A 27881-nucleotide genomic window follows, 5' to 3' on the forward strand; every position below is an offset into this window, starting at 1 on the left:
TTCATTCGATTCCAATTTTTGTGGCTATGATTCAATTCAAAATCGATTTTCAATTCAAAAAGATTTTCGATTCAAAACGATTTGATTCATAATGATTTCTGCTTCAATCTGTAGGTGGGCAAAGGATCCTCATGATCCACTCCAGTCTGCTTTGCAAGACAGAATGAGAAATGCAGACATTAAAATGTCTTTTTCACAATTATTAAGTTTTAAACATTTATCCATGGTTGGAGTTTGGTGAGGCACGGCAGTGTGTGTTGGTTTGCTACTGGTGGCTGACTTTGCACCGTGTCCTTTAGCTCTGCGTGATGCCTGCTGACAGACTGATCTCATGAAATTGGGTCGTATGTGACACCAGTTTATTGCATTTGGCGTGCTATACGTACGCATTTTCATCCTTTTGCATTTTATTTAATGCCATTTGATGGCGTGTCAAAGTGCTAGCTGCTAACTGCTAATCGTGCTAGCTGCTAATCGCTAACCGCTAACCCCATAGCTAACCCCATAGCTAACCCTACCTCCTCCATTAGTTTCTTCTTTGTTTTGGTACTTACTGTGCATGCGTATGTTCCAGAACCAGCTGCGTGATGACATCAGGATGTCCCACATACAAAATGGAGGCAGACTGCCAGCAGATTTGTGTTATTTTTTATTTATTTATTTTTTTAAACAATTTTTATTTTTCAATTTTTAACAGTACAAAACAGTCTCCTCAAGTTGAGGAGTAGGAAAAAGAAAAGAACAGATGAAAAGAACAGCCTGTGATGGTGTCAGAATATTAAGGTCCCTTAATAGATACATTTGTCTCTGAATGTCAGCCACTTTCCCCAGTTTTTCACAAAGAGATTTTCTTTTAACTTCAGTTTATATGTAAGATGTTCCATGACAAGTATATCATCTATGATTGAAATCCATTGTTTATAAGACGGAGCATCAGTCTTAAGCCAGTTCTTTGTTTTAGCCTTCTTTCCGGCCACCAGAAGGATCTTGACAAGATATGTCTTCTTTATGTACTGATTCTTCCAAATGTCCAAGGTGCAGAACAAGACAAGAATTTGGGATTGCATATTCCAACACCTCACAGAGAGCTGAGTGAACCTTACCCCAGAAGGGCTGGATATTTGAGCATTTCCAAAACGTGTGTGTGATTTGAATCCCTGTGATTACATTGTCTCCAACATGGCTGTTGAGTATTCATTTGTTTACTTTTAATTTTAGGTGTGATGAAATAACAAATTAGATTTTTCCAATTAAATTCTCTCCATTTAGATGACTGTGATGTTGATTGGTGTGTTTCCCACATATCGTACCATATCTCCTCTGGGGTCTTCTCACCCAGCTGTCTTTCCCATTTGGTTTTAACAAACAATTTTGAATCACTTCTAGAATTCATCAAACAACCATACAAAACTGACAGTTTTTGGGACAGCATTACCATAAGCTTGTATAAGTAGCTTTATGATAGGATGTATTTTATCCTCACTTGTTTTGATATCTTTAATGTAATAGTCCCTCATTTGCATGTATCTAAAGAAGTCCTGATTAGTTAATTTATAAATATTTTTTAACTCTTGAAAGCTTTTCATTTCTCCTTTTTTAATAATCGTGCATATGGCTGTAATTCCTTTATCAGCCCAACTTTTAAATCTGTCATCAAATTTTCCTGGTATGAATTTATCATCAAAGGAAATCCATTTTAATAATCCAATTTCCTTCCTTATTTTTAGTTGTTTCACTGTGGAGTACCATACATCCAGTGTAAAGGAAATCACTGGGTTGAGATTACACTTCTCTTTAATGTAAACTGGAGTCTCTGTTTCTCCAATGCTTGTCTGAATTGGATATTTTAATGCTGAAACTTAAGTATCTTTCCACCAAGCAACACATCCCTTATCACACCAGTAAATCAAATGACGTAGTTGTGCAGCATGAAAATAATATTTCAAATTTGGAAGTGGCAGACCTCCTTTGTTTTTAGGTAATTGTAATGTGGCGTAGCATATCCTTGGTTGTTTACCTTCCCATATGAATCTTGATATGCATTTATCCCATTTTAGAAATTGGTCTTTTGAAATATTTATAGGCAGAGATAAGAATATATATAACAGACGTGGCAAGATGTTCATTTTTACTACACTAATCCTGTCATTAATCCCAATGGGTATGTGAACCATCTTTCAATGTCTTCCCTTATAATTTTGTTAACTTGTTCATAATTACTTCTATATAATTTGGAAAGGTCTTTGGTTATATTTATGCCCAAATATTTGATTGATTTTGCCTTAATTCTTGAGTTGGTGAGCAATTAAACATGAGGATCTGAGTTTTAAGTATGTTTACTTTGTAGCCTGAGTATAGACCGACTCTTTCGAGAATTTGTGTAAGTTGTGCATCTAAGCTGATTAAAGCCACTGGTATTTTGTCTTTCTGTATTTTGTGTATAATATGCAACGTTCTTCTAATATTATCTTGTGTTTGTCTATTCCTCACAAATCCACATTGATCTTCATCTATCAGATCTTGTATAAATGTTTGGAGTCTGTTTGATATAATAGAAGTGTATATTTTGTAATCAACATTTAATACCGATATAGGTCTATAATTTTGGCAATACTCCTTATCTTTTAGTGGTTTAGGGATTACTGTAATAATTGCTTCCGTCCAGGAGGGAGGGATTTATCTTTAGTCATAATCCAATTATAAATAGTGTGGAGTAATGGTATCAATTTGTCACCAAACTTCTTATACTATTCGGAAGGAAATCCATCACTACCAGGTGCCTTATTTGACTTTAATTTTCCAATTACTTTCCGAATTTCATCAGTTGTTATCTCTGCTGTTGTTTTATCATTTTGCGTTGTGCCTATTGAAGGTAGATCAAGGGAGTTGAGAAAAGTCTTTATATCATTTTGATTTGAGGGAGATGGCTGGGAGTAGAGATATTTGTAATAGTCTCTAAAAATATTTTCAGTTTCTTGTGGTTCATATTGAGGTTGGTTTGTTTTGGGGTCATGTAGTTTGTTTACTGTTTTTTCTGCCTGTTGTTTCTGTAAACGTCTTGCCAACAATTTTATTGCTTTGGGGCCTGATTCATAATAGCTTTGTTTTAAATGTCTTGTTTTTGTTTCAGCTTCATATTGAAGCAGACTGTTAATTTCCTTTCTTATCTCGTTCATTCGTTGTTTGAATTTTGGGTCAACTTTTCTTTTGCCTTTATGTTTCTGTTCCAATTGATTCAGTTCTGCAATATGGTTTTTATATTGTTTTCTTTTTTCTTTTTTGGGATTACTTGTAATTGCAATCAATTTTCCACGTATAACTGCTTTTAAAGCATCCCACAATATAGCTGGGTCTGTTTCTCCATTATATGTCTCCTCCAAGTATGTCTTAATAGCTACCCTAATTTGTTCAATGACTGATTTATTGTTTAATATCCCCACATTCAATCTCCATATTGTATCTCTCCTTCTACAGCTCAAATGTATCTTCAAGTAGATGGCACTATGATCAGATACATCTGCCACTCCAATTCTACATTCTTTTATTTTATCTCTATCTTCTTTTTGCATAAAAAAATAGTCAATTCTGGAGTAAATGGAATGTGTCGCTGAGTAGTGACTAAAATCCCTCTGCAGTGGATGCAGGTCTCTCCACACGTCAAAAAAGCCCATGTCCTCCCATGTATTTTTCACTAATTTTGTGATAGACTTCTTGTTTTTCTTGAAACTAGTTGTATCCATGTCGTAGTCCATTACTACATTGAGGTCTCCCCCACATATACATATGCCTTCTGCTTCCAGTGCTATGATATCAAATACAGATTTAAAGAACTCTTTATTGCTCTCTGGTGGGGCATATGTATTCACCAGTGTAATCATTGTTTGGCCTATCATCCCCTTAACAATAACATAAGTTCCCTCTTTGTCTTTTATTTCTTTTTTGGAGCTCAAATTTAATCGTATTAGACATCAGCATTGCTATTCCTCTTTTCCGAGCATTGGAATGTGAACTATAGACGGTATTTTTGAATCCAAACCTCTTTAATTTCTCGTGTTCTGTTTTTGGTAAATGAGTTTCTTGTAAGAAGTTTATTTGGGCTTTTTCCTTTTTAAGTTTGGTCATTATTCTAGCTCTTTTAACTGGGTTTCCCAAGCCATTGACATTCAAAGAAAGAATTTTTATTTCTTCTTGTTCTGTATCCATAAACCATTTCAATTCTGTTTACTTTAACATTCTCCCACAGGCTTTTTGTTAAACTTTTATGAACATATAACATTTTCTGAACTAAAAACAAAAAAGGTGACCTCCACAAAGAGAAGTCAGCCACCCACCTCTCATGCTGACTCTCTTTTTGATTTGAGGGGGAAAGCCTCCCACAAAAAGAGGGCCCCCATCTAGTAGTGAGAATTAATCCACATTGGATTAATAAACCCACACCAGTCATTATGATGAATTATGTCTCAGTCCCCGCTAAGCCAACTGTTCATTTATCTATGACCCTCTAACTCAAATGAATATTACCTTCCCTTAGCAAGTTGTCATTCTCATGTTCATTTTCTCTCAGGCCGGTGCTGATGTGGATGCTCCTACATTATTTCTCTGCAGATGAAATTCTTGCAGCTGTCCTCGCGCACGGCTGCTGGCCGCCTCGGTGCGTCCACTCCTTGTATGTTTCCACATCGCGGTCCCGGTTGATTGAAGCTTCTTCCTAAGTGTGGTTCCTCCGCTGTCAGTCGCTGCGTTGTCCACCTCGTATCCTCTCTCTCGTAGGTCACTGGATGCGTCTTCTGCACTGCCATACGTTTTTACTCCATTGGTCCAGTGGATGCGCATCTTGTTCAGAGGGGTCTGGAAGCGGATGCCTTCTCTCTTTAGAATCTTCTTAATGTTAGCATACACTTTATGTTGTTGCAGTGTCCTCTCTGAATAATCGTGATCAAAATAAATCCTGTGACCATCGAAGGTGATTGTTTTCTTTTCCCACGCTTTCTTTAAAATCATTTCCTTTACAGTGAACTGCTGGAAAGAGATGATGATTGATCTGGGTTGCTGTCCGGATTTAGGCTTTAGAGCTAAGGCTCGGTGAGCACGTTGAATCTGGAGATCAAAGTTAATAGAGAATTCTTCACAGAGCCAATTATCCATAAACTGTGCGACCGAGTCACTCTTGGATTCTGCCTCCTCTTGTATGCCATAGATCCGTAGATTATTTTGTCTAGATCTTGATTCTAAATTGTCTACTTTGTCCATGATCTTTTTCTGCTCTTGTATCACTTCTTGCAGTGTACAGTTAGCTTCATGACTCCATGCTTCGATTTCCTCTGTGCGTTCTAAAGCAGCATTTATCTTCTCATTTTGTTCTCCGATATCTGTAGTTATTTTTGTTAGTTTCTAATCGATGTCCTTCTTGAATGCAGTCAGCTCACTCCTCATTTGCGCTGTAATTTCGTCTCTGTGTGCTTTCAGGTCCGTCTTCATATCATTGTACAGGACTTGAATTTGTTGGCTAATGCCTTCCAGGCTGCCTTGACATGACTCCATGTTAGCTTCAGGTGCTAGCTTGCTTTCGGTGATGGAGTTTTTTCTTTCTTTACCTTGAGTGTCCGGGTTCTTTTTATTCTTCGTTTTGTTGGGACTCCACTCATATTCTCAATTTAAGGTTTATCGCTGTCTCTGTTTCGAGTTTAGCAGAGTTTAATATATTGGCATGCGGGAGCTTGTGCCTTATACGTCCATGCTGCTCTACCATCCCACCGGAAGTCAGATTTGTGTTATTTTTTAAAATTGATTTTGGGACATTTTAAATCGATTCTTAACCAAAGTAAATGAGAATCATGATTTTTACATGAATTGATTTTTTTTGGCACACCCCTACTCTCTGGTCCCTCTCACCCGGTCAGTCACGCCCATCTCATCAGCTCAACTTCCTACACCTGTAGGCGCAGCTGCCTCCTGTTACCTCCTGTTTGACCTCCTGTTGCTGACCTTCTCTCCTTGCCTGCCTCCCAGTAAACCCATCTGCCTTCTGTCCTGAACCACGTCTCTCTGCCTGCTACCCGGTAAACTCACCTGCCTTCTTTCCTGGACCATGGTTCTCCACCTGCTCCCTGGTAAACTCACCTGCCTTCTGTCCTGGACCATGATTCTTCGCCTGCTCCTTGGTATACTCACCAGTCTTCTGTCCTGGCCCATGTCTCTCCACCTGTTTCCTGGTATACTCACCTGCCTTCTGTCTTGGACCACGTCCCCCTGCCTGCTCCTCTGTAAACCGACCTTTCTTCTGTCTCCGACCTCTTCTCTTGCCTCAGCGCCCCTGGCATCTATCTGCACTTGTGGCTACGACCCCTCCACTTGTCCCTGACTCCCCTGCTGCTTGCTCCTCACCAGCATCTCGGCTCCACCAGCAGATTCATCGGTCTACGGTCTCCTCATCTCTGCTCCAATGGCCACAATAAGCTTCTGGGACAGTGCTTTAACATTCAGTCAGAGGAACAAACTGTGAGTCAGACTCCGTCCGCCTGGCAAGGCCAGGCAAATTTATTTGCATAGCACAATTCATACACTGGGCAATTCACAGCGCTTTATAAAAATGTTCTGTTCTGATAATTGTGTTGAGTGACATTAATAAAGACGTTTCTTAACTGATCCTGGTTTCTGATGTACTGCATTTGAGTCCAAACCACACCCGTTACAAACTCTACCATTTGAATGGACCGAAGAATAGTCAAAATTTCAAAGACTCAGCCAATGATGAGCTCCAGGGCGATGAAAGAACTTAAGTTACCTAGGAGGACTGTAACTATTAGAAGACAAATATGTGAAGCCAAGTTATACGCAAGAAGTCCCCACAAAATCCCACTGTTGAAAAAACCACATATGCTGAAGAGGAAACAATTTACCCGAGAACACATCAACTGGCCGAAAGAGAAATGGAGAAACATTTTGGGGACTGATGAAAGTAAGACTGTTCTTTTTGGGTGTAGGGGTCGCAGACAGTTTGTCAGATGACACCCCCCCCCCCCCCCCCAACACTGGATTCAAGCCACAATAAACTGAAGACAGTTAAGCGTGGCGTAAGCATCATGATATGGGGAGGTTTCTGATACTATAGTGTTGTATTTATCACATAACAAGGATCATGGATCAGTTTAAATACATCAAAATACTAGAAGAGGTCATGTTGCCTTATGTTGAAGATGAAATGCTCTTGAAATCAATGTTTGGACAAGATAATGACCCCCAAACACACCAGAAAACCAGCAGCATCTTGGTTCCCAACCAACAAGGTTAATGTTATGGAGTGGCTAGCACAACCCCAAAACCTCAATCCAATAGGAAACCTTTGGGGTGATGTCAAAAATACGTCAGTAAAACCAAGAAATGGGGTCAGTCCATCTTAGTTCACCCAATAAGTTAAACTCCACCTCCTCCAGTTTGGATTAAATTTGGTGTATGGGTAATTCTTGGCCAGAAAAGTCGAAAATTTCAAATTTGAATATTGTCGGTCCAACAGCTTTTGGGATATCGCAATTTCATTTTTTCACTTTTTTGCGAAAAGGCTGCGGCAGCCTAATTTCAATTCGCTGTAAATCAGTAACCACTAGTCTGATTTCAAAAGCAAGGTATTTCTGTAAAGGGGAGACCATAAGGAATCTAAATCTAGCATTCTAGTAGGTGAGATTGAAAAATGCCATTTTTTGGGGTGATCTGAGATGGATTTACCCAATACAGAAAAGTTTTAGAATGTAGTCTAATCATCCTGGGCTGGAATACCTGTTCACAGGTGCCAGAGGCTGGCCAACTCAATGTAACACAGATGTGGAACAGTTCTCAGAAACAGTGGTTATACATCTAAATATTTCCTCAGTCATTCACAAGAAAGATACACCTTGAAGCATTTTTCAGTTTATACTCTCAATGTTTGAGTTTGCAAATTAAAATGCAGATACTGGTATTTTTTGAACAACCTAATATTCCTTTTTCTTCACTTTCTGTAAAGGAATAACGAATCTAAATATTTTTTTTTGTTCATGTTTTCATTTGGAATAGAATGTGCAGTGTTCCCAATGCATCTGTGTGTATGGAAATAAAAGATATTGTACGAATGTTGAGCTTTGTTCACTTTTTACACACACCGCTATTATTCTGAACACAACTATGTGAATATATGAGAGAGTTTTCTTTATAAAATGTTGGTAAATTTCTTTACAGTTGTGTTTATGTCTACAAAGATAGCATACAGGTTTAAAGAGCCCTTTAAGCTGGATAGAAATAATGATTAGACATTTATAAACTCTTGACCATTTTTTTCTCCAAATCACCCTCACAGAATGAACTGCAGAAAATAGCTCAACCTATGAATCTCATTTACTACTTGTTTTCTTGTTTTTTTAAGTACAAAATGTACTGACTTATGCATCATTTCAGGATGGAGGAAAACAATGATCTCCTGCTGTTCTTCAGGACTCTCAGGACTTTCTCAGAGAGACATAATGACCGCCACAGAACTTTCCAACACTTTCAGGTAAGTTTACACTCATCTGAATCTAGTTTTGTCTGCATCTGGTCAATGGTCAGTGTTTTTGTTTCTGCCACTAAATCTGTTTTTAAAGGGTGCCTGTTCTACATATTGTGCATATTTTCTTTCTGGGACTTCTTGTTTATGTAATATCATCTCACAGTTAAGGCAATAATGCAGTTGAGTTCCCATGGCAACTTACCAATCACATGTTCTTCATGACATTATTAATGTGCAACACTAGCTTTGAAGTTGTGGGTGAATGTAAGAGTGGAACGCTCCAAGTGTGTTCCACCAATCAGCGTTTTTCAGCACACAGCCCCGCCCCTCAGGAATTCTTTGGAATCTGAAAAGTCCCACCCCCCATTAGGTAGTTTTCTGAGGGAAAGTTTGAGGTAAAGGTAATTTTTTTTCCCCTTGGGCAATTTCAATGGAAACACACGTTTTTCAGAGTTCCTGTGTAATTGATAAAAGTTCCACTGGTGGAAAAGGGGCTTATATGTTGTTGATTTTCTGAAGCAGTTGGTTGGCCAGTGTCAGTGGTAGACAATAATTCAACTTCAGTAGCATCTTGGGAGTTTCCATAATTCAACAGATTTTCACCAGTGGACCTCTTGATTATTCACTACCAGAGCTGTTTGACTGGTCAGTGAGTGGTGTGGGAGGAGCCACACTACTTTTTCTTGAGTAGCTCTCTGCTCCAGTCTGATATCCATCACTTCACTCTCAGCTAAATCTGTGCCTGTTCTTTGTTTTCTTGTAATAATGCAGTCTGCACATCTGCTTTTCTGGCTGTTTGTCTATCATTTTATTTCCAGTTCATTTGTGGGAAAGCCATTCTGTTTTTTAAATTAAATCTGCTATAGTTTCAGATGTTTTTAGAGTGGCGTTTGGTATTATGACTGTTATCCAATTGTCTTGTTCAATTCTCAGGATTTAGTTTCAGATCTCATGGCAAATAAATTTCCTATTTATGGAACATTGAATACTGATTCATTGAACCATTTTCTGAAACAAGTCAACTGTTCTGTCGTCAGTGGAATAAGTCAATGAAACAATTTATCTCTTCAATTTTGTGGAGAGCTGGGGGGATATGTCACCTTCTGATGGTTCATATTTAAAAGACTATTGCGGGTCTTTCTGATATGCTGCTAATTCTTTACATGGTACACCTGTTTGTTGTTTATTATCAGTATTATTGCATTTATGAAATTGTTTCCTTCTAAGCTGAAATAGTGTTTGACAGATTTGAAATTCACATGACAAATTAACATATAGGCCTAAGTGTTGTTTTTATTTGTAAGTACTTATAAGACCGGATTAGTTTTGGAAGTCTTAATGTTTTTGTTTTTTTTTTGTTATTTGGAAATACATATTTAACAAGAGAAACTCTCTTCAGACTTTAGAAAAAACATATTTTTTAACATTCCCAACAGTGTTCAACCAACAACCTTCCACACCTAGACTCACCTGAAACCAAACAAACCCCCCTGAAGGTTTTGGACGGTGACCCACCCCTCTGGTCAATGGCCCTGAAACTCACACACAGTACCGACCAACCCTACCCTCAGGGACATACCCCCCTTTACAATCCTAACACTTAAATTTAGATTAACATTTACATAGAACACTCCCCCTGCTGGTTTATAACACCAGTTTCCCCCAGCAGTTGTTAGAACTGAAGAAGTCTCTTGGATGAGAGAAGAGATGTTTTCAAAAGAGCTAAACCAGTCCGGTTGAACCAAGAACAACCAAGAAGAACAATGACCTGGGCAAATGAGAACCTACACTGACATCTTTGTTACTTGTGTCATTTTATATTTACATACATATTTACATATTACAAGTTTCTGTCTTCAAGGTTCAAGGTTACTTTATTTGTACCCATGGGTAGATTTGTTTTGCAGTCGAGGTGATTGCTTTGGCATTACAGCAAGACATACATTGAACATATTAGATAGGTACTTGATCGAGCTTACAGACAGGACAAAAAGACAGAAAGTGGACAAGCCTTTCATTCATCTTTTAATATAACAGTATTTTTTGAATTGTAATGTCATGACCTTTTATGTTTATGCTAACTGAGGCCTGAGTCTGAGACCTTGGGTTGTTTATAACTTGTTACAGCATTACATGGTCTAACCCTTGTCGGGATATCCACCCCTGGAAAAATGAGTGACATGGTGGGATTTTTCTCACTTATGAATGACCTCTTTCACTGTAGAATGATGGACTTCAGCTTGTTTGGAATGAGCTTGGCCTCATTCCCAGATTGATTGGCAGCAGCAATTTCTTCTCTAAACTCAGTGCTGTTGTCTTTATATTAATCAAACCAGCAACTGTAAAACTTCTGGTCAGTGCTGATGATCATCACATAAAACACATTTGTGAGAACTATGAAGACACTGGAGAACATGAAAATGTTACAATCCAGGATCTTCATTTTTCTTAAATTTAATGGCATCCCTGACAGAAGAGGAACTTGCAAGTTCTGTTTTTTACTCTGTACAGAGTAGTACGTAGCAGGGCATGTGATTGAATCAGGCTGACCCTGACCCTAATAACCCTGACCATACAACAACAATTCTTAGAGTAATGTCTTCTTCCAGTAAGTGTCCTGGTGGTTTGTTGGTAACGGTGATTAGAAATGAAAGGTTAAGGTTAGATTTAAGGTTTGACCTTAGGCCTTTGCTTGACACTGATCTCATTGATTAATTTGGTCAATGTAGAAATTAGAGGTTAAACCACAAGGTTAGAAACTGGATGGTGCTATTGTCAGTTTATTTATTTGTCTATTTATTTGTTTCTCTCTTGAAGAGCTGAACATGTTCTAATGATGACCTTTACTTAATATGTAGTTAATTTATGAGTTATGAATTGTACTGAATTTGTCAGTTTAACTGATTTTTTTTTAAATGCTCAATTAAATTATAGTTCATGAATTTGTAAAAATAAACATTCTTAAGCTAAGCTTCTTTGGGGGTTTATTACTTGTACCAGTTTTCCCAATTATTTTTCCATATAAAATAATCATCCATAAAAATTACCTTCAGTTATGTAATTTTGAAAGGCATAAAGTATAATATTCTTGCTGAAGGAACTTCAAGTGCCCCCCCCCCCCCACACACACACACACACACACACACACAACTTAAAGGCTTAAATGGTTATGTGCTTTGATAATATTAAATCCAGATGAAAATATTGCCTGTGATAGTAAGACTGAATGAAATAATTTGGATGAAAAAAGCGAGTAAGACCATATGAACTGTGATGCATGTGAAGAAATTCTTTAAAAATCCTACAATGTGATTTCTGGATTGTCTTTCTCATTTGTCTCTCATAGTTGAAGTGTACCTCTGATGAAAACTACAGACCTCTCTCATCTTTCTAAGTAGGAGAACTTGCAAAATCAGTGGCTGACTAAATACTTTTTTGCCCCACTGTATATCGAGCCAGTCGAAACCAGTCTCTCAAGCCAATTTACAGAAACCCAACAGAATCCTCCAGGAGCAAACACGTGTGACTGGTGACAGTAGCGAGGAAAAACTTCCTTTTTAACATGTAGAAACCTCACGCAGACCCTGACTCCTGGAGGATGGCCGTCTGCCTTGACCAGTTGGGGTGAAAGAGAGAGAGTAAAGGAGGAGAAAAAGAATAGAGAGAGACTGGGGGAGAGGGGGAGAAGGGGGGAAGTAGGGGGAGACACATGGATGCAGTTGATGCACAGATAACTGAAGTAGAACTGTCAAAAGTAGATCAGCTGGCATTAGTGTAATTATTAAAAACCAGAACAAAGGTCCATAACTGTTAATACTACTACTAAATAACAAGTATTAACAGTGAATGTACTACTACTACAACAACAACAGTTATATAATAGAAACGTCCACCATCTATAGAACTATATGATAAACACTATCACAACTATATGGATAAGTGAGTGATGACAAAGAAAGCAGGAGAGGGGCAGAACCACAGCAGCAGGTCCAGAATTGATCCATGGAAAACCTTTGATTGATCCTGGGAAAACCTGTGAGGTGATAAAGCACAGAGACTTTGGGGAAGAAGTCAAGTCAGTAACAAGTATTCACTGGGGCGTAAAATGAAGAGAAAATTAGGAGAGAAAAGGTCAGGGAGAAGGAGGAGCAGAGAAAAGTTCAGTGTATCCAGATGAGTCTCCCAGCAGTCTAAGCCTATAGCAGCATAACTTAGAGCAACCTGAGCCACTTTAACTATAGGATTCATCAAAAAGGGAAGAAGTCAAGCCTGAAACAAATATTCGCTGTGGAGTAAATAGAAGAGAAAATTAGCAGGGAAAGGTCAGAGAGAAGGAGGAGGAGAGAGGAGGTCAGAGAGGAGGAGTAGCAGAGAAGAGCTCAGTGTATCAAGAGGAGTCTCCTAGCAGTCTAAGCCTATAGCAGCATAACTAAGATCCACTCTAACTATAGGATTCATCAAAAAGGAAAGTTTTTAACTTACTCTTAAACATAGAGATGGTGTCTACCTCCCAAACACTGAATACTGAAAAATTATAATTATCTATGCTTATCCTTGAACCTGTTAACGTGTTCATTTATTGGAAGCTCCAGGGATGAGTCTGGATTCAGATCAGCCTCAAAGTTGACAAAATTTATTTGGATCACAAATAAGATTTACACTCAGCACTGAGGACTCAAAAACAATGAGCGCCAAACATTAGATAAATTGTACATTTATTTTCCCTAAGGGTGGGCTCACCCGTACAAATGGGTTGGTCTTTAACTTAGAATTGTCCAAAAAGGTCAAGCAGATGTGGGGCCACAATGCTAAGTAAACTTATGCGAACAATAAGTGTACTTCGTATCACCTATGTTTGACAACATTATGTGTGTGAATATGTGTGTTTAGACGTTTATCTAGAGGAAGAACAGAACATACTTAACTCTTTTGCAGACAGATGTTTCCTGTCTTAACAAGCTTAACCTACTGACAAAATATTTAAACTAAAACCGAGCACTACATAAATCCTGGTCACAAAGAACTCACTATTAACATTATTGAAATAAAACAGATTAAACAAAAGAATCCTATGTTAAAACAATAACTACTTAATAATAAAACAATTCATCCTAAAAATTCAATATCTAAATATTAAAATTATATTTCAACCCTGACCACTTCCCCTTAACCCTAACACCTGACCCTTAACCCTAACTCTAACTCTAACCTTGACCCTAACATTTAACCCTTACCCAAGGGCTTGTTAGGCAACCAGGTATTAACCCCTGGCCCTGCCTGTCACCTGATCCACACACCACCTATGGTTATGGGTGGGGGTGCACAGGAGCACCCAACTGAGCCCTATGGGAAAAGACCCCATCACCAGACATTCACCTAGGAGCCCCTCCCATGTTACCCTCATCCAGTCGAGGGTACCTGTTCATTTGTCCATTCAACTTTATTTGTATAGCCCAATATCACAACAAGGTTATCTCAAAGGGCTTTACAGAGGCAGTTGGAGTAAACAATAGTCAAATAAACAGCAAGAAAATGAGTAGTGTCCAGGGCATCCCCCATCCTTAGACCCTCCTTCTCGGCAAGGAAAAACTCAAAACCCAGTGGGAAAAGGGAGAAACCTCGGGGAGAACCACAGTGAAGGAGAGATCCACTCCCATGGACGGACAGGCTATAGATGCACCAGGACTGATGGACGTCCATTTGCAGATGTAGTTCTAGTCTGCAAGGATGCAGAAGGGTGGACACATGGGGGGTCCATCCCGCTGGATTAGACAGGCAGGAACGAGGAGGCCCATCCACAGTGGTGAGGCCGAGGACGTCCATCCAGGACAGGTGGGGGAGGGGGTCAGGACACAGGACAGGGCAGGACACAGATGGGTCAGCGCAGATCCTGTCGTCATTGGCTCCCAAGCGGTTACAACTGAAAAAGTAGCCACTCCCCCGGAGGGGAGTGGGGAAAGGGGACACCAGGTGAATATTACTGCACAAACAAAGTTGGCTAAATATTAAAAATATAAGTGCAGACCAGAATGGTACGTAGAACCAGAAACAGGAGATAGGACTCAGTGCCTGTACTTCCCCAGCATTCTTGCTCCTAGGGCAGCTTAGACTGAACTGTGGGTTCAGTCTGGTTTGAACTAGCCTGACCATAAGCTTTTTCAAATAGGAATGTTTTTAGCCTGACCTTAAATGTAGAGACTGTGTCGGCCTCTTTAATGTTAACTGGAAGCTGATTCCATAAAACAGGAGCTTGATAACTAAAGGCTCTAGCTCCTACTGTACTTTTACAGACCCTGGGAACTACCAGTAGACCAGCATTCTGAGAACTAAGGGTTCTTTTGGGATGGTACGGCACCAGAGCATCTCTGAGATAGGGAGGGGCCCATACCATTAATGGTCTTGTATGTGAGGAGGAGGATTTTGAATCTAATTCTAAACTCAATTGGAAGCCAGTGAAGGGCTTGGAGCACAAGGGTGATGTGGTCTCTTCTATTTGTTCCTGTTAGTAGTCTCGCTGCCGCGTTCTGAACCAGTTGAAAACTTTTTAGAGAGCTTTTAGGACATGCTACGAGAAGGGAGTTGCAGTAATCTAATCTAGATGTAACAAACGCATGAACTAATTTTTCTGCATCATTTTTAGATAGAATATTTCTAATTTTGGCTATGTTGTGCAGGTGGAAGAAGGCGGTTCTGCAGGCTTGGTTAATATGTGGTTTAAATGATAGATCTGGGTCAAATAGAACTCCCAGGTTTCTAACTGTGGCGCTGGAGGCTACACCCACATTGTCCAGAGTGACTATCTGGTCAGTTAGGGAGTCTCTCACATTTTTAGGGCCTATTATAATGACCTCTGTTTTTTCAGGGTTAAGTAAAAGATAATTAGCGCTCATCCAGGTTATAATGTCATGAACACAGGAACTTAGTTTATCTACTTGTCTGGTCTGATCAGGTTTAACCGATAAATACAGTTGTGTATTGTCTGCGTAACAGTGAATATTAATGCCATGTTTTCTAATAATGTTACCTAAAGGCAGCATGTATAGTGTAAACAAAATGGGCCCGAGGACCGACCCTTGTGGCACGCCGCAACTAACTCTGGAATATGTTGATGATTGTTGGTTTACATGAACAAACTGGTACCTATTAGGTAAATAGGATTTAAACCAGCAGAGGGCTGCTCCTCTAATGCCTATGTCCCATTCTAATCTCTGCAGTAAGATACTGTGGTCGATAGTGTCAAAAGCTGCACTCAGGTCCAATAAGACCAGGATCGAGACCAAACCATCGTCAGCAGCTAATAACAAGTCATTAGTTACTTTGACTAACGCAGTTTCAGTGCTATGATGAGCACGAAAGCCAGACTGGAAGTGTTCAAATAAACTATTGTCCTGTAAATGCTGACACAGCTGTTTAACTACCACTCTTTCAAGAACTTTTAAGAGGAAGGGTAAGTTAGATATAGGTCTGTAATTGACCAGGATGTCGGGATCTAGAGTAGGTTTTTTCAGAAGTGGTTTAATAACTGCAAATTTAAAAGATTGTGGCACGTAGCCAGTAACTAGTGAGGTATTAATTATAGTTAGAATTGTGTCAATAGTTAGGGGCAGAGTCTCTTTGAAAAGTTTGGTTGGGATTGGGTCTAAGAGGCAGGTCGATGGTTTGGAGGACATAATGATAGATGCTACATCAGCTCCATCTACAGTAGTGAAATTATCTAACATTGTAGGGGGGTTTAGAAGAGATTCTAGGGTAGCAGCCTGTGCTTTGTCAGACCTAATATTTGGAGGTAGTTCATCTATTTTGTTTCTAATAGTTGAGATTTTATGGTTAAAGAATTGTAGGAAGTCATCACAGCTGAGAGTAAGTGGGATAGAGGGTTCTACTGAGCTGTGACTGTTTGTCAGCCTGGCTACAGCCCTGAACAGGAATCTAGGGTTATTCTTGTTTTTCTCGATTAAGGATGAGTAGTATCTAGTTTTAGCCTTACGCAGGGCCTGCTTATAGGCCAATAAGCTGTTTTTCCAGGCACTAAAAGAATGCTCTGAGCTGGAACGGCGCCATAGCCTCTCTAATTTACGTGCTGCTTGTTTAAAGGAACGTGTTTCAGCATTATACCAAGGAGAAGCTGGCCTTGGCTTAACAATCCTCGGATTGAGGGGGGCAACTACATCCAGAGCAGTCTGTAGTGTGAGCATGGCACTATCGACAAACTCATCACATGCAGCAGGACTAGACATGTTCTCTACATAATCAGACAACAGGGAAGGAAATATTGGCTGAATTATCTCTTTATACCTTGAGACAGAACGATCACATAATGTCCTTTTCATCTGAGCTTTAATCACAGATGTAGACTTATCCTCAAGCACAAACTGAAAGGTAATTAAAAAGTGGTCTGAGAGTAAGGGGTTATGGGGGAGGACAACAAGGTCACTAATCTCAATACCATATGTTAAGATCAGATCCAGGGTGTGCTTGTGACGGTGAGTTGGTTTATTTACATTTTGAACAAAGCCAATCCCATCTAGTAGGCCACTAAAAGCTCCACTAAAAGAGTCATTGTCATTATCAACATGAATGTTAAAGTCCCCAACTATTAAAATCCTATCCCAGTTTAACACTACAGTTGATAAAAAGTCAGAGAATTCTGATAAAAACTGTGAGTAAGGACCAGGAGGGCGATAGACCACTACAAATAGAACTGTTCTTTTGTTTTTCCAATTGGGATCAGTAATTGACAGAAATAAACTTTCAAAGGATTGATAAGTGTGATTAGTTTTAGAGTTCAGACCCAAACTAGAGTGTGAAATTACTGCCACTCCTCCACCTCGACCAGTGCTTCTAGCTGTGTGAAAGTTCACATGACTTGGTGGCGTGGATTCACTTAGTCTCACATATTCATTTTGCTGAAGCCAGGTTTCTGTCAGAGCCAAAATATCAATTTTATGGTCACCAATTAAGTCATTTAATATCAGAGATTTGGATGAAATAGACCTAATGTTTAGTAATCCACATTTAATATGTTTATTAGATGTCATTTTAATTTGACTTTTAATTTGACTGCAATCCGGAACTATTTGTATTAAATTATTTGGTCTCACTCCTAAAGTCTCTATAGGGTTAGGTTTTTGAGCCTCTACTACACGAGGAACAGACACAGTCTCTATCTTCTTTCCTAAACACTGGATGTGTGACAGCTCGGGAGGAAGTGAATGATTAACAGAGAAGTGTTTTACACTACAACTCTGCTCCCGGGCCCCCACTCTGAAGTGTCACTTTGGAAGACTAAGGTTAGCGGCCAGATTGCAAGCTAAAAGACAGGCACCGTCCCAAGTGGGATGTATGCCGTCTCTGCGAATGAGCCCGGGCTTTCCCCAGAACACACGCCAATTGTCAATAAAAACAATGTCGTTTTCTGGGCACCATCTAGACAACCAGCGGTTAAATGATGAGAACCTAGAGTACATCTCATCATTGACCAAATTGGGCAGGGGTCCAGAGAATACTACGGTGTCAGCCATCGACCTAGCAAGTTTACACACCGAGGCTACGTTCAATTTAAGAACCTCAGATTGTCTCCACCGGGCGTCGTTACCACCTGCGTGAATAACGATCCGGCGGAACCTAGTCCTACTCTGCTGTAAAAGCCTAAGGTTTCCTTCGATGTCACCGACTCTGGCCCCTGGGTAACACCTGACAGACACTGCTGGGAGCTTCACGTCTCTGACTATGGAGCTGCCAATTACGAGTGTATCCGGTTCAGCCGGTGTGTCGCTGAGGGGATCAAACCTATTACAGACGGGAAGCTGTTGGTGCACTAAGTTTTTGCGTTTGGCACTGCGCTTCCTCCGTACTGTCACAAATCCGTCCCTGGTCTCTCCCGGTTGCACGGGACTCGTTGGGGGGCTAACCACGCTAACATTCCTGCTACTACAAGCACGACCTGCGGTCCCTGCTGCTACCTTGGTATAGCTAGGTTTAGCCTTAGCCTCCAAAGTGCAGAGCCGTGCTTCTAACTCAGAAACCCTGGCCTCCAACCCTGACACTAAACTACACGTCCTACAGCTGCTTCTATCCTCAGTAAAGGAGGCAGGGAGCTCACTATACATACAGCACACTGAGCAGAACAGACGGGAAGAAGGTGAAGGCAGAGGGCTAGCCATAGCTCGGTTAAGCAAGGCTAGCGGAGCTAAAAGGAAAAGTTGTTTTTAATCTATGAACAAACTTTGAACAAATTTTTTTGCTAGGATCAGATGTTATCGTTGGCTCCAGGTGTGTACTGAGCCAACCAGAGACTAAAATTTAACCAAGTATTAAGTTAAATCGTGGAATAAAAACAACTGAAGAGCACTAGGAAAAGAGCGACTGGCGGCAACGCAAAAAGCAAACAATACACTCACCGGACGTGACGGCAGGAATGGAATCACCACTCCCAAATTCACAACGGATTAAGCAGCTGTGATTGGCCAGGTCCATCAGTGTGAACACCATTACTCTTCACTAATTCAGCCGATCTACATCATGTTTGGTATTTAGGTGCAACTTTGGAAGCTCTTGGACGAGTTCTTTGGGTGTTGACTTTGATCTTCATTTTCAAAGTCATTTTGCCATTGTGTTAAATTTGGACAGTCATGCTAATTAACCCTGACCATATTTTCAGGGGAAAAACACCTAAAAAGACATACCCAAAGTAAATGAAGAATTACTTCACAATAATAAGGTTCATATGGATGTTCTTGGTGTCCATGGACATTTAAAGACCTCACAGAATCTATTCCCATTGTCTAAAATATTGTATCTATTACTGTGCCTGAGTAAACTGTAACAAACTAAAAGAGAAATTAGAATTTTTTATCCTTGCCTGTTTTTTCTGGCTGGATTGACGATGATATGCAGAAATTAATTGTTCGTGTCGGATTTTTTTTAGCGTATATTTCACCCCACAAAGATTAAAAATCATGTTTGAACATTAAAGTTTGCACTAAAATACACTTTTGATGTACTTTTATTAACATTAGGGTCTAAACTTTGGGCAGAAGTTGAAAAAAGCATCCATTGTCCTGATTTATTATACTTTTATAGTAGATGAATATTAATATAATTTTTTAGCCCTAATATAATTTTTAGCCCTATCGGCCCACCGGCAGGCTGATAGGGGGGCTAAAGGGGTTAATCTACATTTTTCAGGTCTTTTAGGGTCATTGCATGTTCATGGGGGCAGACAGGAGAAGATAGCATAGATGAGGTGAAGGGATACTGGTAGGAGATTAGGGGGTAACGGGGGTAGATGGGAGGGCAGCCCTCATTGTAAAAAGGGGAGGGGTCAGTAGGAGATTAGGGAGTAATAAGGGTGTAGATTCAGGGTAGCCCACTCTGTTCAAAGAGGAGGGTTCACTACAGTGCTCAGGGTCCTGTTTGTTCTACATCTAGCAGAATTGTACTTTATATGGCCCATCTCCTAGAGCCAATTTACTTTGTAACCAATCATATGAATATTTGCCTCATTCAGTCTCCTGGTTAGGTGTGGGAACCCCTCATGGAGTCAAATGTGAAGGATTGTGATATGACTGTGTTCATGGTAATGGTGACTGTTGGATCATTAGATAGTGCTCTTGTCCAGTCAATGAACAACTCACTAGTGTCCATAGATGATGAACAGGAGGTTCCAATTTACCTTGACATTTCTGTCTCTGTGTCTAGTGTGTTTTCCAGGCTGTTTGGTGAAATATTGTTCAAAGTCTTTTGACTTTGTTGGTGAAGTGACATCCGACATTAAAGCTATACTGCTGTGGCATTTCTCAAAGCACTTAGTAAAAATTTGAACATGAACAACCCGCCTCCCTCAAAAGCCCCGCCCGCTTCCCTCTGCCTGAGCTCTGACGCTCCCCTCCTCTCACTTGATGCACGCGGTGGAAGTGGAGGTAGAGGCAGAGGTCCGGTCCGCTTCGGCGTGTCCGCGGACCCCTCCCTCAGCAATCAGACACATTATCCACCTGCCACGGGCCCGCAGCTCCTGTTTCATCAGTAAACCCTGTATTCATGGTCTGGTCTGTGCAGCACTGGGTCATTGACTTCAGCTGATGAGGTGCCCAGGCGATGGGTGCGCGCACTGTGAACGCGTGGCCTCCATGAATTTTCCGTGGACATTTGAGGTTTCATAGTCCATACATTTATCATCCTACATTGTGTGACACCAACTACATGTATGTGTATGAGTACCGTGGTCATAAAAGCTGACCTTTGTGGAGACCTGTCTGTGGAGTCCAGTACACCAGACTTCTGGACTTTTATCTCCATCCTTCATTCATCAGACTCCTGTTTGTTCCCCTTAGTTTCTGTTTCTGTTAATAAATCAGTTTTTTCCCTTCCACATGTGCATTTGAGTTCTATCCATTCACATCCAAGACAGGAGACTGTGGTCAGTGACAGGAGAAGCAGCGCGAGTGACGTGTCAGATTCAGTGGTACATAAATCGGATGCGGGGACGGTGATAATGGATCAGATGTGGGACAGTGGTAATGGATAATCGACAGGAGGCTCAGCCAGGCTCGGCCAATTGTTTCATTCGGACTGAATAAAATGATTGGTCAGAATTTTACATTTATATTTACATTTATGCATTTGGCAGACGCTTTTTTCCAAAGCGACTTACAGGAGAAAACCAAAAATTAAAATAAATAAATAGAATAAATAATAATAATAATAATAATAATAATAATAATAATAATAATAAAATAAAATAAAATACAAGAATAGATTGAAGACATAAAGCAGCTGTACAATTTAAAAACAGTGTTGTATAGAAGATTAAAAAGCAAAATTTTAGACTAAAAATACAAGAATAGATTAAGACATAAAAACAGCTGTACATTTTAAAACAGTGAAATAAAAATACCAAGTAAAACAACAGAATAACCATAATAATACATTTAAAATGGAATGTTTGAAAGTGCTAGGACAGGAGGTGCTCTCTGAAGAGCTGGGTCTTCAGGAGCTTCTTGAAGACAGGTAGGGACACCCCTGTTCTGGTAGTGCTTGGTAGATTGTTCCACCACCGTGGAATGACCCATGAAAAGAGCCTGGATTCTCTTGTGCAAGGTTTCAGGACCACCAGACAACATTCCCTAGATGAGCGGAGTGGTTGTGGGGCAACATAAGCTTTTATAAGTCCACCAAAGTAGATAGGAGCAGACCCATTGAGAATTTTGTAGGCTAGAATTAATAATTTGAATTTGATGCGGGCAGCTATGGGTAGCCAATGTAACTCAGTGAGTAAGGGGGTGACGTGCCCTTTTAGGTTGATTGAAGACCAAGCACGCTGCCACATTCTGGACCATCTGTAGTGGTTTGACAACACAGGCTGGGAGGCCTGTTAGAAGAGCATTGCAGTAGTCAAGGCGGGAGATAACCATGGTCCGCACCAGGAGCTGGGTGGCCTGTTGGGTTAGGTATGGCCTGATCTTTCTTAAGTTGATCAGAGTGAAACGACATGATCGGGTGACAGAGGCAACGTGATCTGTGAAGGTCAACTGATAATCAATCATGACTCCCAAGTTCCTTGCTACTTTGGTAGGAGCCAGATATAAGGAGTCAAAATGGAAATGCCATGCTGTGTTGTTGGCTTAGCTGGGAAGACCAGCAGTTCAGTTTTGGACAGGTTTAGTTGAAGGTGATGGGCTTTCATCCATGCAGATATGTCAGAGAGACAATCTGAGATTTGCGCTGAGACTGTGGAGTCATCAGATGGGAATGACAGATAGAGCTGGGTATCATCAGTGATATGAGAAACCGTGTGAGTGGATGATCTGACCCAGTGAGGTGGTGTATATGGCAAAAAGGAGGGGCCCCAGCACAGAGCCTTGGGGGACCCCTGTGGCGAGGCTGTGTACTGCAGATGTGTGCCCTAGCCAGGATACTATGAACGACTGACCAGTGAGGTAAAATTGAAACCAAGAGTGTGCATAACCTGTAATGCCCATGTTTAAGAGTATGGATAATAGGATGCTGTGATTGATAGTGTCCAATGCTACTGATAAGTTGAATAAAATGAGTACGGAGGACTGTGCTGCTGCTCTAGCCTCTTTCAAGGCTTCTGTCACAGATAGCAGTGCCGTTTCAGTGGAGTGACCAATTTTAAAGCCTGATTGGTTGATGTCAAGGAGGTTATTTTGGGAGAGGAATTCTGTGACCTGTTTGAAAACTACCCTTTCAATGGTTTTAGAAAGGAATGGGAGGAGTGAGACCGGTCAATAATTCTCCACTTGAGTGGGGGTGAGGGATGGTTTTTTGAGTAGTGGTGTTACCCGTGCTTGTTTGAATGCTGTAAGAAATGTTCCTGATGTCAGTGAAGCACTAATCACATGTGTGATCGGTGCTGTGATAGTAGGGGCTACAGACTGTAAGAGGTTGGATGGAATAGGGTCCAGCAGGCATGTCGTAGGATGGCTAGAGGAAAGGAGTTTTGATACCTCATTCTCTGTGAGAGGGGTAAATGAAGGGAATGACGCAGTTAGGCTTTTGCCTGTTGAGTTAGTGTTACCCATGATCAGGGGAGAGGAGGGAGTGTATGATGGATGATGATGATGATGCGGGTGATGATGAAGGAGGCATGCAGTCTGTGAGTGGATCAGTGAACTGACAACTGAAAATGGACACTTTATTTGTGAAAAATGAGGCAACATTGTCTGCTGTCAGGTTGGTAGTGGGTGGTGGAGGCGGAGGGTTGAGTAGTGTTTTAAAGGTTGAGAACAGTTTCTTGGTGTCAGTGGCAGAGTGAATTTTGTCATTATAGTAAGCCTTCTTCGCAGCAGTAACACTGGATGAGAAGGATGATAATAGTGACTGGAATGTGATCAGGTTGGAAGAGCTTTTTGTTTTGTGCCATTTTCTCTCTGCAGCTCTGAGATTGGTACGCAGCGACCGGAGGGTATCATTGAGCCATGGGTGGGACTGGGAGGATCGAGCGGGTCTGGTGGATAGAGGACACAGGCTATCCAGACAGGAGCTCAGTGTAGAGCACAGACACTCAGTGGCATCATTAACCTCCAGGGAGGAGAATGTGCTGGGCAGAGGGAGAGTGGAGGCTACAAGAGTGGAGAAGTGAGTGGGGGACAGGTTGTGGAGGTTTTTGGCAGAAAGACCATGGGGGAGGGAGCAGAGCGCTTTTCTGGGAGAGACACACTGAACTGAATGAAATAGTGGTCAGACAGGTGTAAAGGTGTGACAGTGAGGTCACCTATGATGCAGTTTCTGATGCAAATGAGATCAAGCTCTTTACCAGCTTTGTGGGTTGGAGGACTGCAAACCTGCTGTAGCTCAAACGAGTATATTAGTGATATGAAATATGAAGAGCTAGGATTGTCTAAGTGGATGTTCATATCACTGAGGACTAGCATGGGGCAGTCATGCTCTGGGATGGAGGAGAGCAAAGTGTCTAGCTCATCTGGAAAATCACCCAGTTGCCCTGGTGGATGATAAATGGCAACTATGTAAAGTTTGAGTGGTGCTGTCACTAGGATGGCATGGTATTCGTAGGAGTTGTATTTGACTGAAGGTAGCAGTTGATTGTATTTCCATTTGATGGAAATTAACAGACCCATTCTACCTCCTCGCCCAGATGGACGAGAGGTGTGGGAGAGGTTGGTAGAAAGAGCGGCTGGGGTTTCATTGTTTTCAGGTTTAATCCAGGTCTCAGTGAGAGCCAGGATGTCCAGTGCTAGTTGGTTAGCATAGGCAGCAATAAAATCTGCTTTGTTCACTGCAGATTGGCAGTTCCATACCCCTACAGAGAAGGACGCACCAGTGACTGAGGTGTATGTTAATGAGCAGAGATTAGCGGTATTACGATGCCTATTAGCAATGTGAAACTCCTTACGTGAACTGGAAATAACAGGAATGGAATAGTGACCAGTGGGGAGATCGTTCCCCAGAGGTGAGCTGGTGTGAGTGAGGGGTGTAACTGTCTTTAGTGAGGGCCTGGGAGAGGAGGAGAGATCAGTTGGGGTGGTATTAATTATCACTACAGGCTTTACAGGAGACTCTGAACGTGGTGGTATTTGATGTGGCCAGCAGGGGGAGCTGGTGGGGGGAACAGTGCTGTGAGCAGTGACATGTGGGATCACCGCAGCAGAAGAGAGAGAGCATAGTCACATAGGTGTTGTTGTTTTAGTCAGGACAGCGTGGTGAATGTTTTGTGCCAAGACCTTGCTGCCTAACCAATGGTGGAGACCATCAGACTTGTAAAAGGAGGAGCGGTTCCAGAACAAATTAAAATTATCAATAAAACTGAAACTAGTCAGAGTACAGGCGGACTGGAGCCAGGTGTTCAGGCTGAGGAGCCTGCTGAAACACCCCACACCACAGGCAAAGGAGGGGAGGGGCCCTGAAATAAAAACAGCCTTCCCGCATCCTTTCAGTTTATCAAAAAGTTTTTTAAAATGAACCTTTGTCACTTCGGACTGTTGGAGAGAAGTATCATTGAAGCCCATGTGAACTATGATACAGATATCGGTGGACGGCAGTGAGACCAGTAGCTCTGGCAGTTCGTGGAGGATGGTGGTGATGGTGGAACCGGGGAAACACTTGGTTATGACATTAAAGAATCAGACATTGCGGATGATGGAGTCCCCAAGGATAGCGGTGGTCGGAAGGAAAAGTGGTCTAGGAGATGGTGTTGTGGACGAGGGAGCACTGGACCCTCCAGGTGGATACTCCACGGATGGACCGTTGGAGTGACAGCGAACTGCCTCCTGGAGAAGCCAACGCTGGGCAGAGGAGCGGGGACCCTGAATTGGAGGCTTCACAGGGGGGACCGGTGTCACGACCGTCACCGGTGACTAGCTCAGAGGCACCCAAGATGTCACCAGGAGTCTGTTCTGGGACCGAGACAGGTGGGATGAGGAGCACACCAGCTGCGGCAGGTGGAGCCGGAGCGTCCTCCATGGACAGGACACCGAAGTGGTTTGATGTGCTGATGATCAGCAGTGATGAGACTTTGCTCGTGTTCTTTTTGTGGCCACGAATCACCACTTCACACCAGGGTGTTGAACATGAGGGGACGAGGACAGGCAGAGGATGGATCCCATAACACCGGATCATCATAGGGGGCTTTGGGCTTCTCTGCACTTTTCAGAAAGAGGCTGGACAGTCTGGGAAGGCGGCTGGAGAAACCAGAGAGCTGTGCGTCTTTCTCCGCTAGTTCTGTGGAGAGGCACAGTACATCCTCTTTGAGATCCGCAATTGTCTTATAAGCCTTTAAGCAGGCTTTTGTGGGCTTGGTTGAGCAGACTGTCTCTGGGTGATGTGGCTGCAGCCATGGAGGTAGCAGTGAAATCCCAGGGGTAGAGGGCAGGAACCGGTCAGTGACAGCCACAGGTAGGTCTCCACTTCCAGGTGTAGCTTAGCTTCTAGGCTAACAACAGTCCTGTCAGCTTGCACCAAAGCCACTCAATGTACGTTAAAAGTCCAGAACGGGTTGAACATAGGTGCCGAAATAGCCACAGGAGGTTAATCTATGCACTGGTGGACCACCCTGCCAATAAGGCAAGGATAAAATATTAAATAAAAAGTATTTTCCTAAAAAGACAGCGCTACCTTGATGTTGGTTAGGGTCGATGGTGCTGTATAGCTAAAAACACGGTGACAAAAATTCTAACAATTGGTCACTCCGATTATTAGGTTAAACCACTAAGGTTAAAAGACAGTTAAAAAAGTTAGGTTTGAATCGTTAGAAGACCCGATTAAGGCAAAGCACTACATCGAGACTAATCTGCACCCACGGGAGATGGAGGGAGAGTGACAGTTAATTCACAGGACCATAACAGGTATCACACGCTGCGTGTTAACTAGGGTTGGGCATCATTTGAATTTGAATGATTCTGATTCCGATTCCAATTCCACATTTTGATTCCGGTTCCTAACAATTCCCAATTCCGATTCTTTTAAGAGGCAGGGTCAAAAATGTTTACATATTTTAAATGAGCTAGCTAACCAGAGGTCTTTCTGGTTGAAATACTGTGGATTTCTCCATGAATTTTAATCTATGAACTTTTTACTTTTTATTAACTTTACTATAAATTTCTCACAGGGCTGTTTACAACTGGTATATCAAATCTATGACCTGGAATATAAATATGATACATTTTCTTTTCACAGGGGTAAATGTTTCACAAGAGTGCTTTATTTATGAAAACTTTAGAAAATTCATGAAAAACACATATCCTCCTGAGTGTCTGATCCACAGTTCAGAATCAGAAACAGTTCTTGTTAAGGAAAATGAGCATATCTGCCTTCTCAGGCAGTATGCATGAACGTTGTAGACAGATAGTGTCTCCTGCAGTGGAGAACACACGTTCACTGGGTGTAGAAGAAGCTTGAACGCATAAATATGATAAAGCGAGATCTGATAGCAAAGGACAAGTCTTTCGTTGGTTCCACCACCATGCAGCAGGGTCCTCGGACATGATGGTCGGTGGAATTTCCTGGTATATCTGAAGCTCTCTCTCCACTTGTTTCTTGATGGACATGGAGCTCTGCTGTGACACTATGTTCTGTGCCTCTTCCCCAGCGAACAGCTCTTCCAGTGGAGTCTTCCTGGACAGTTTGTAGGGAGGTGGCTGCTAAAAAAACAAAAAGGTTAATCAGTATTATCAATAAGAAAGGAAAACATCCATTAAAGGCAAATGATCATTAAATGATCATTATTTGAGAACCTATATAATATCAGCTATCGTACACTTACACACTCCTCTTACTCATTCTCCTTCTCTGCCTCATTCTCAGGCCTTTTCTCAGACTGCATGGTGTCTCCATCAGCTCCACAGTCTTCCTCTGTTGACTACAAAGAACATAACTAGCATTTAGATATTAAATTTTAATAGTTGAAAAGGATAGTTGTGCATGAATGACATTTCACCAGTTCAATCAGCTTCCTCTGGATCTGGTCCCAGATAGTGTCATCATCCAACTTATTTTTAAAGCGTGGATCCAACACTGGCCATTTGGAGAAAGTTCCTGATCTCATCATTCTGCAAAACACATATTCTTTAAATGTTTTAAGAAGCCACAGGAATAAATATATTTCTATTCTTCACCAATTTCTTTACAGCTGCCTGCCTCACTCACTTACCTGGTAGCGCTTAGTTAGGTTTGCCCAAATCTGTTTTTTAAGGTTGGATACAAACACTGTGTCTCCCTCTTTCACAGTCAGATGTGCATCGAGCTTTTGGAGAATGGGTAGTATCTGTCCGCATGTGGGGCTCTTTTCTGAAGACACGCATAGTGTTGACGTGTAGAGAACTTTCATGACATTGACGAAGTCTTCAGCTCTCCGAAAATCCTCCTGTCAGCAGAGCAAGCCTGTATG

General features: G+C 41.4%; 1 protein-coding gene across 2 annotated transcripts in view; it reads left to right on the forward strand.

Moving 5' to 3' along the window:
* cenpp (centromere protein P) overlaps window positions 1-27881 on the forward strand; it is a 375236-nt gene that overhangs the window by 80955 nt on the left and 266400 nt on the right. For both annotated transcript variants that reach the window (XM_030133511.1, XM_030133512.1), the window contains exon 6: window positions 8428-8524. In XM_030133511.1, the coding sequence (XP_029989371.1) occupies window positions 8428-8524 (97 nt within the window). The remainder of the gene's footprint in view (window positions 1-8427; window positions 8525-27881) is intronic.

The sequence above is a fragment of the Sphaeramia orbicularis genome, chromosome 5, assembly GCF_902148855.1.
Source record: "Sphaeramia orbicularis chromosome 5, fSphaOr1.1, whole genome shotgun sequence".
NCBI classification, from domain to species: Eukaryota; Metazoa; Chordata; class Actinopteri; order Kurtiformes; family Apogonidae; genus Sphaeramia; species Sphaeramia orbicularis.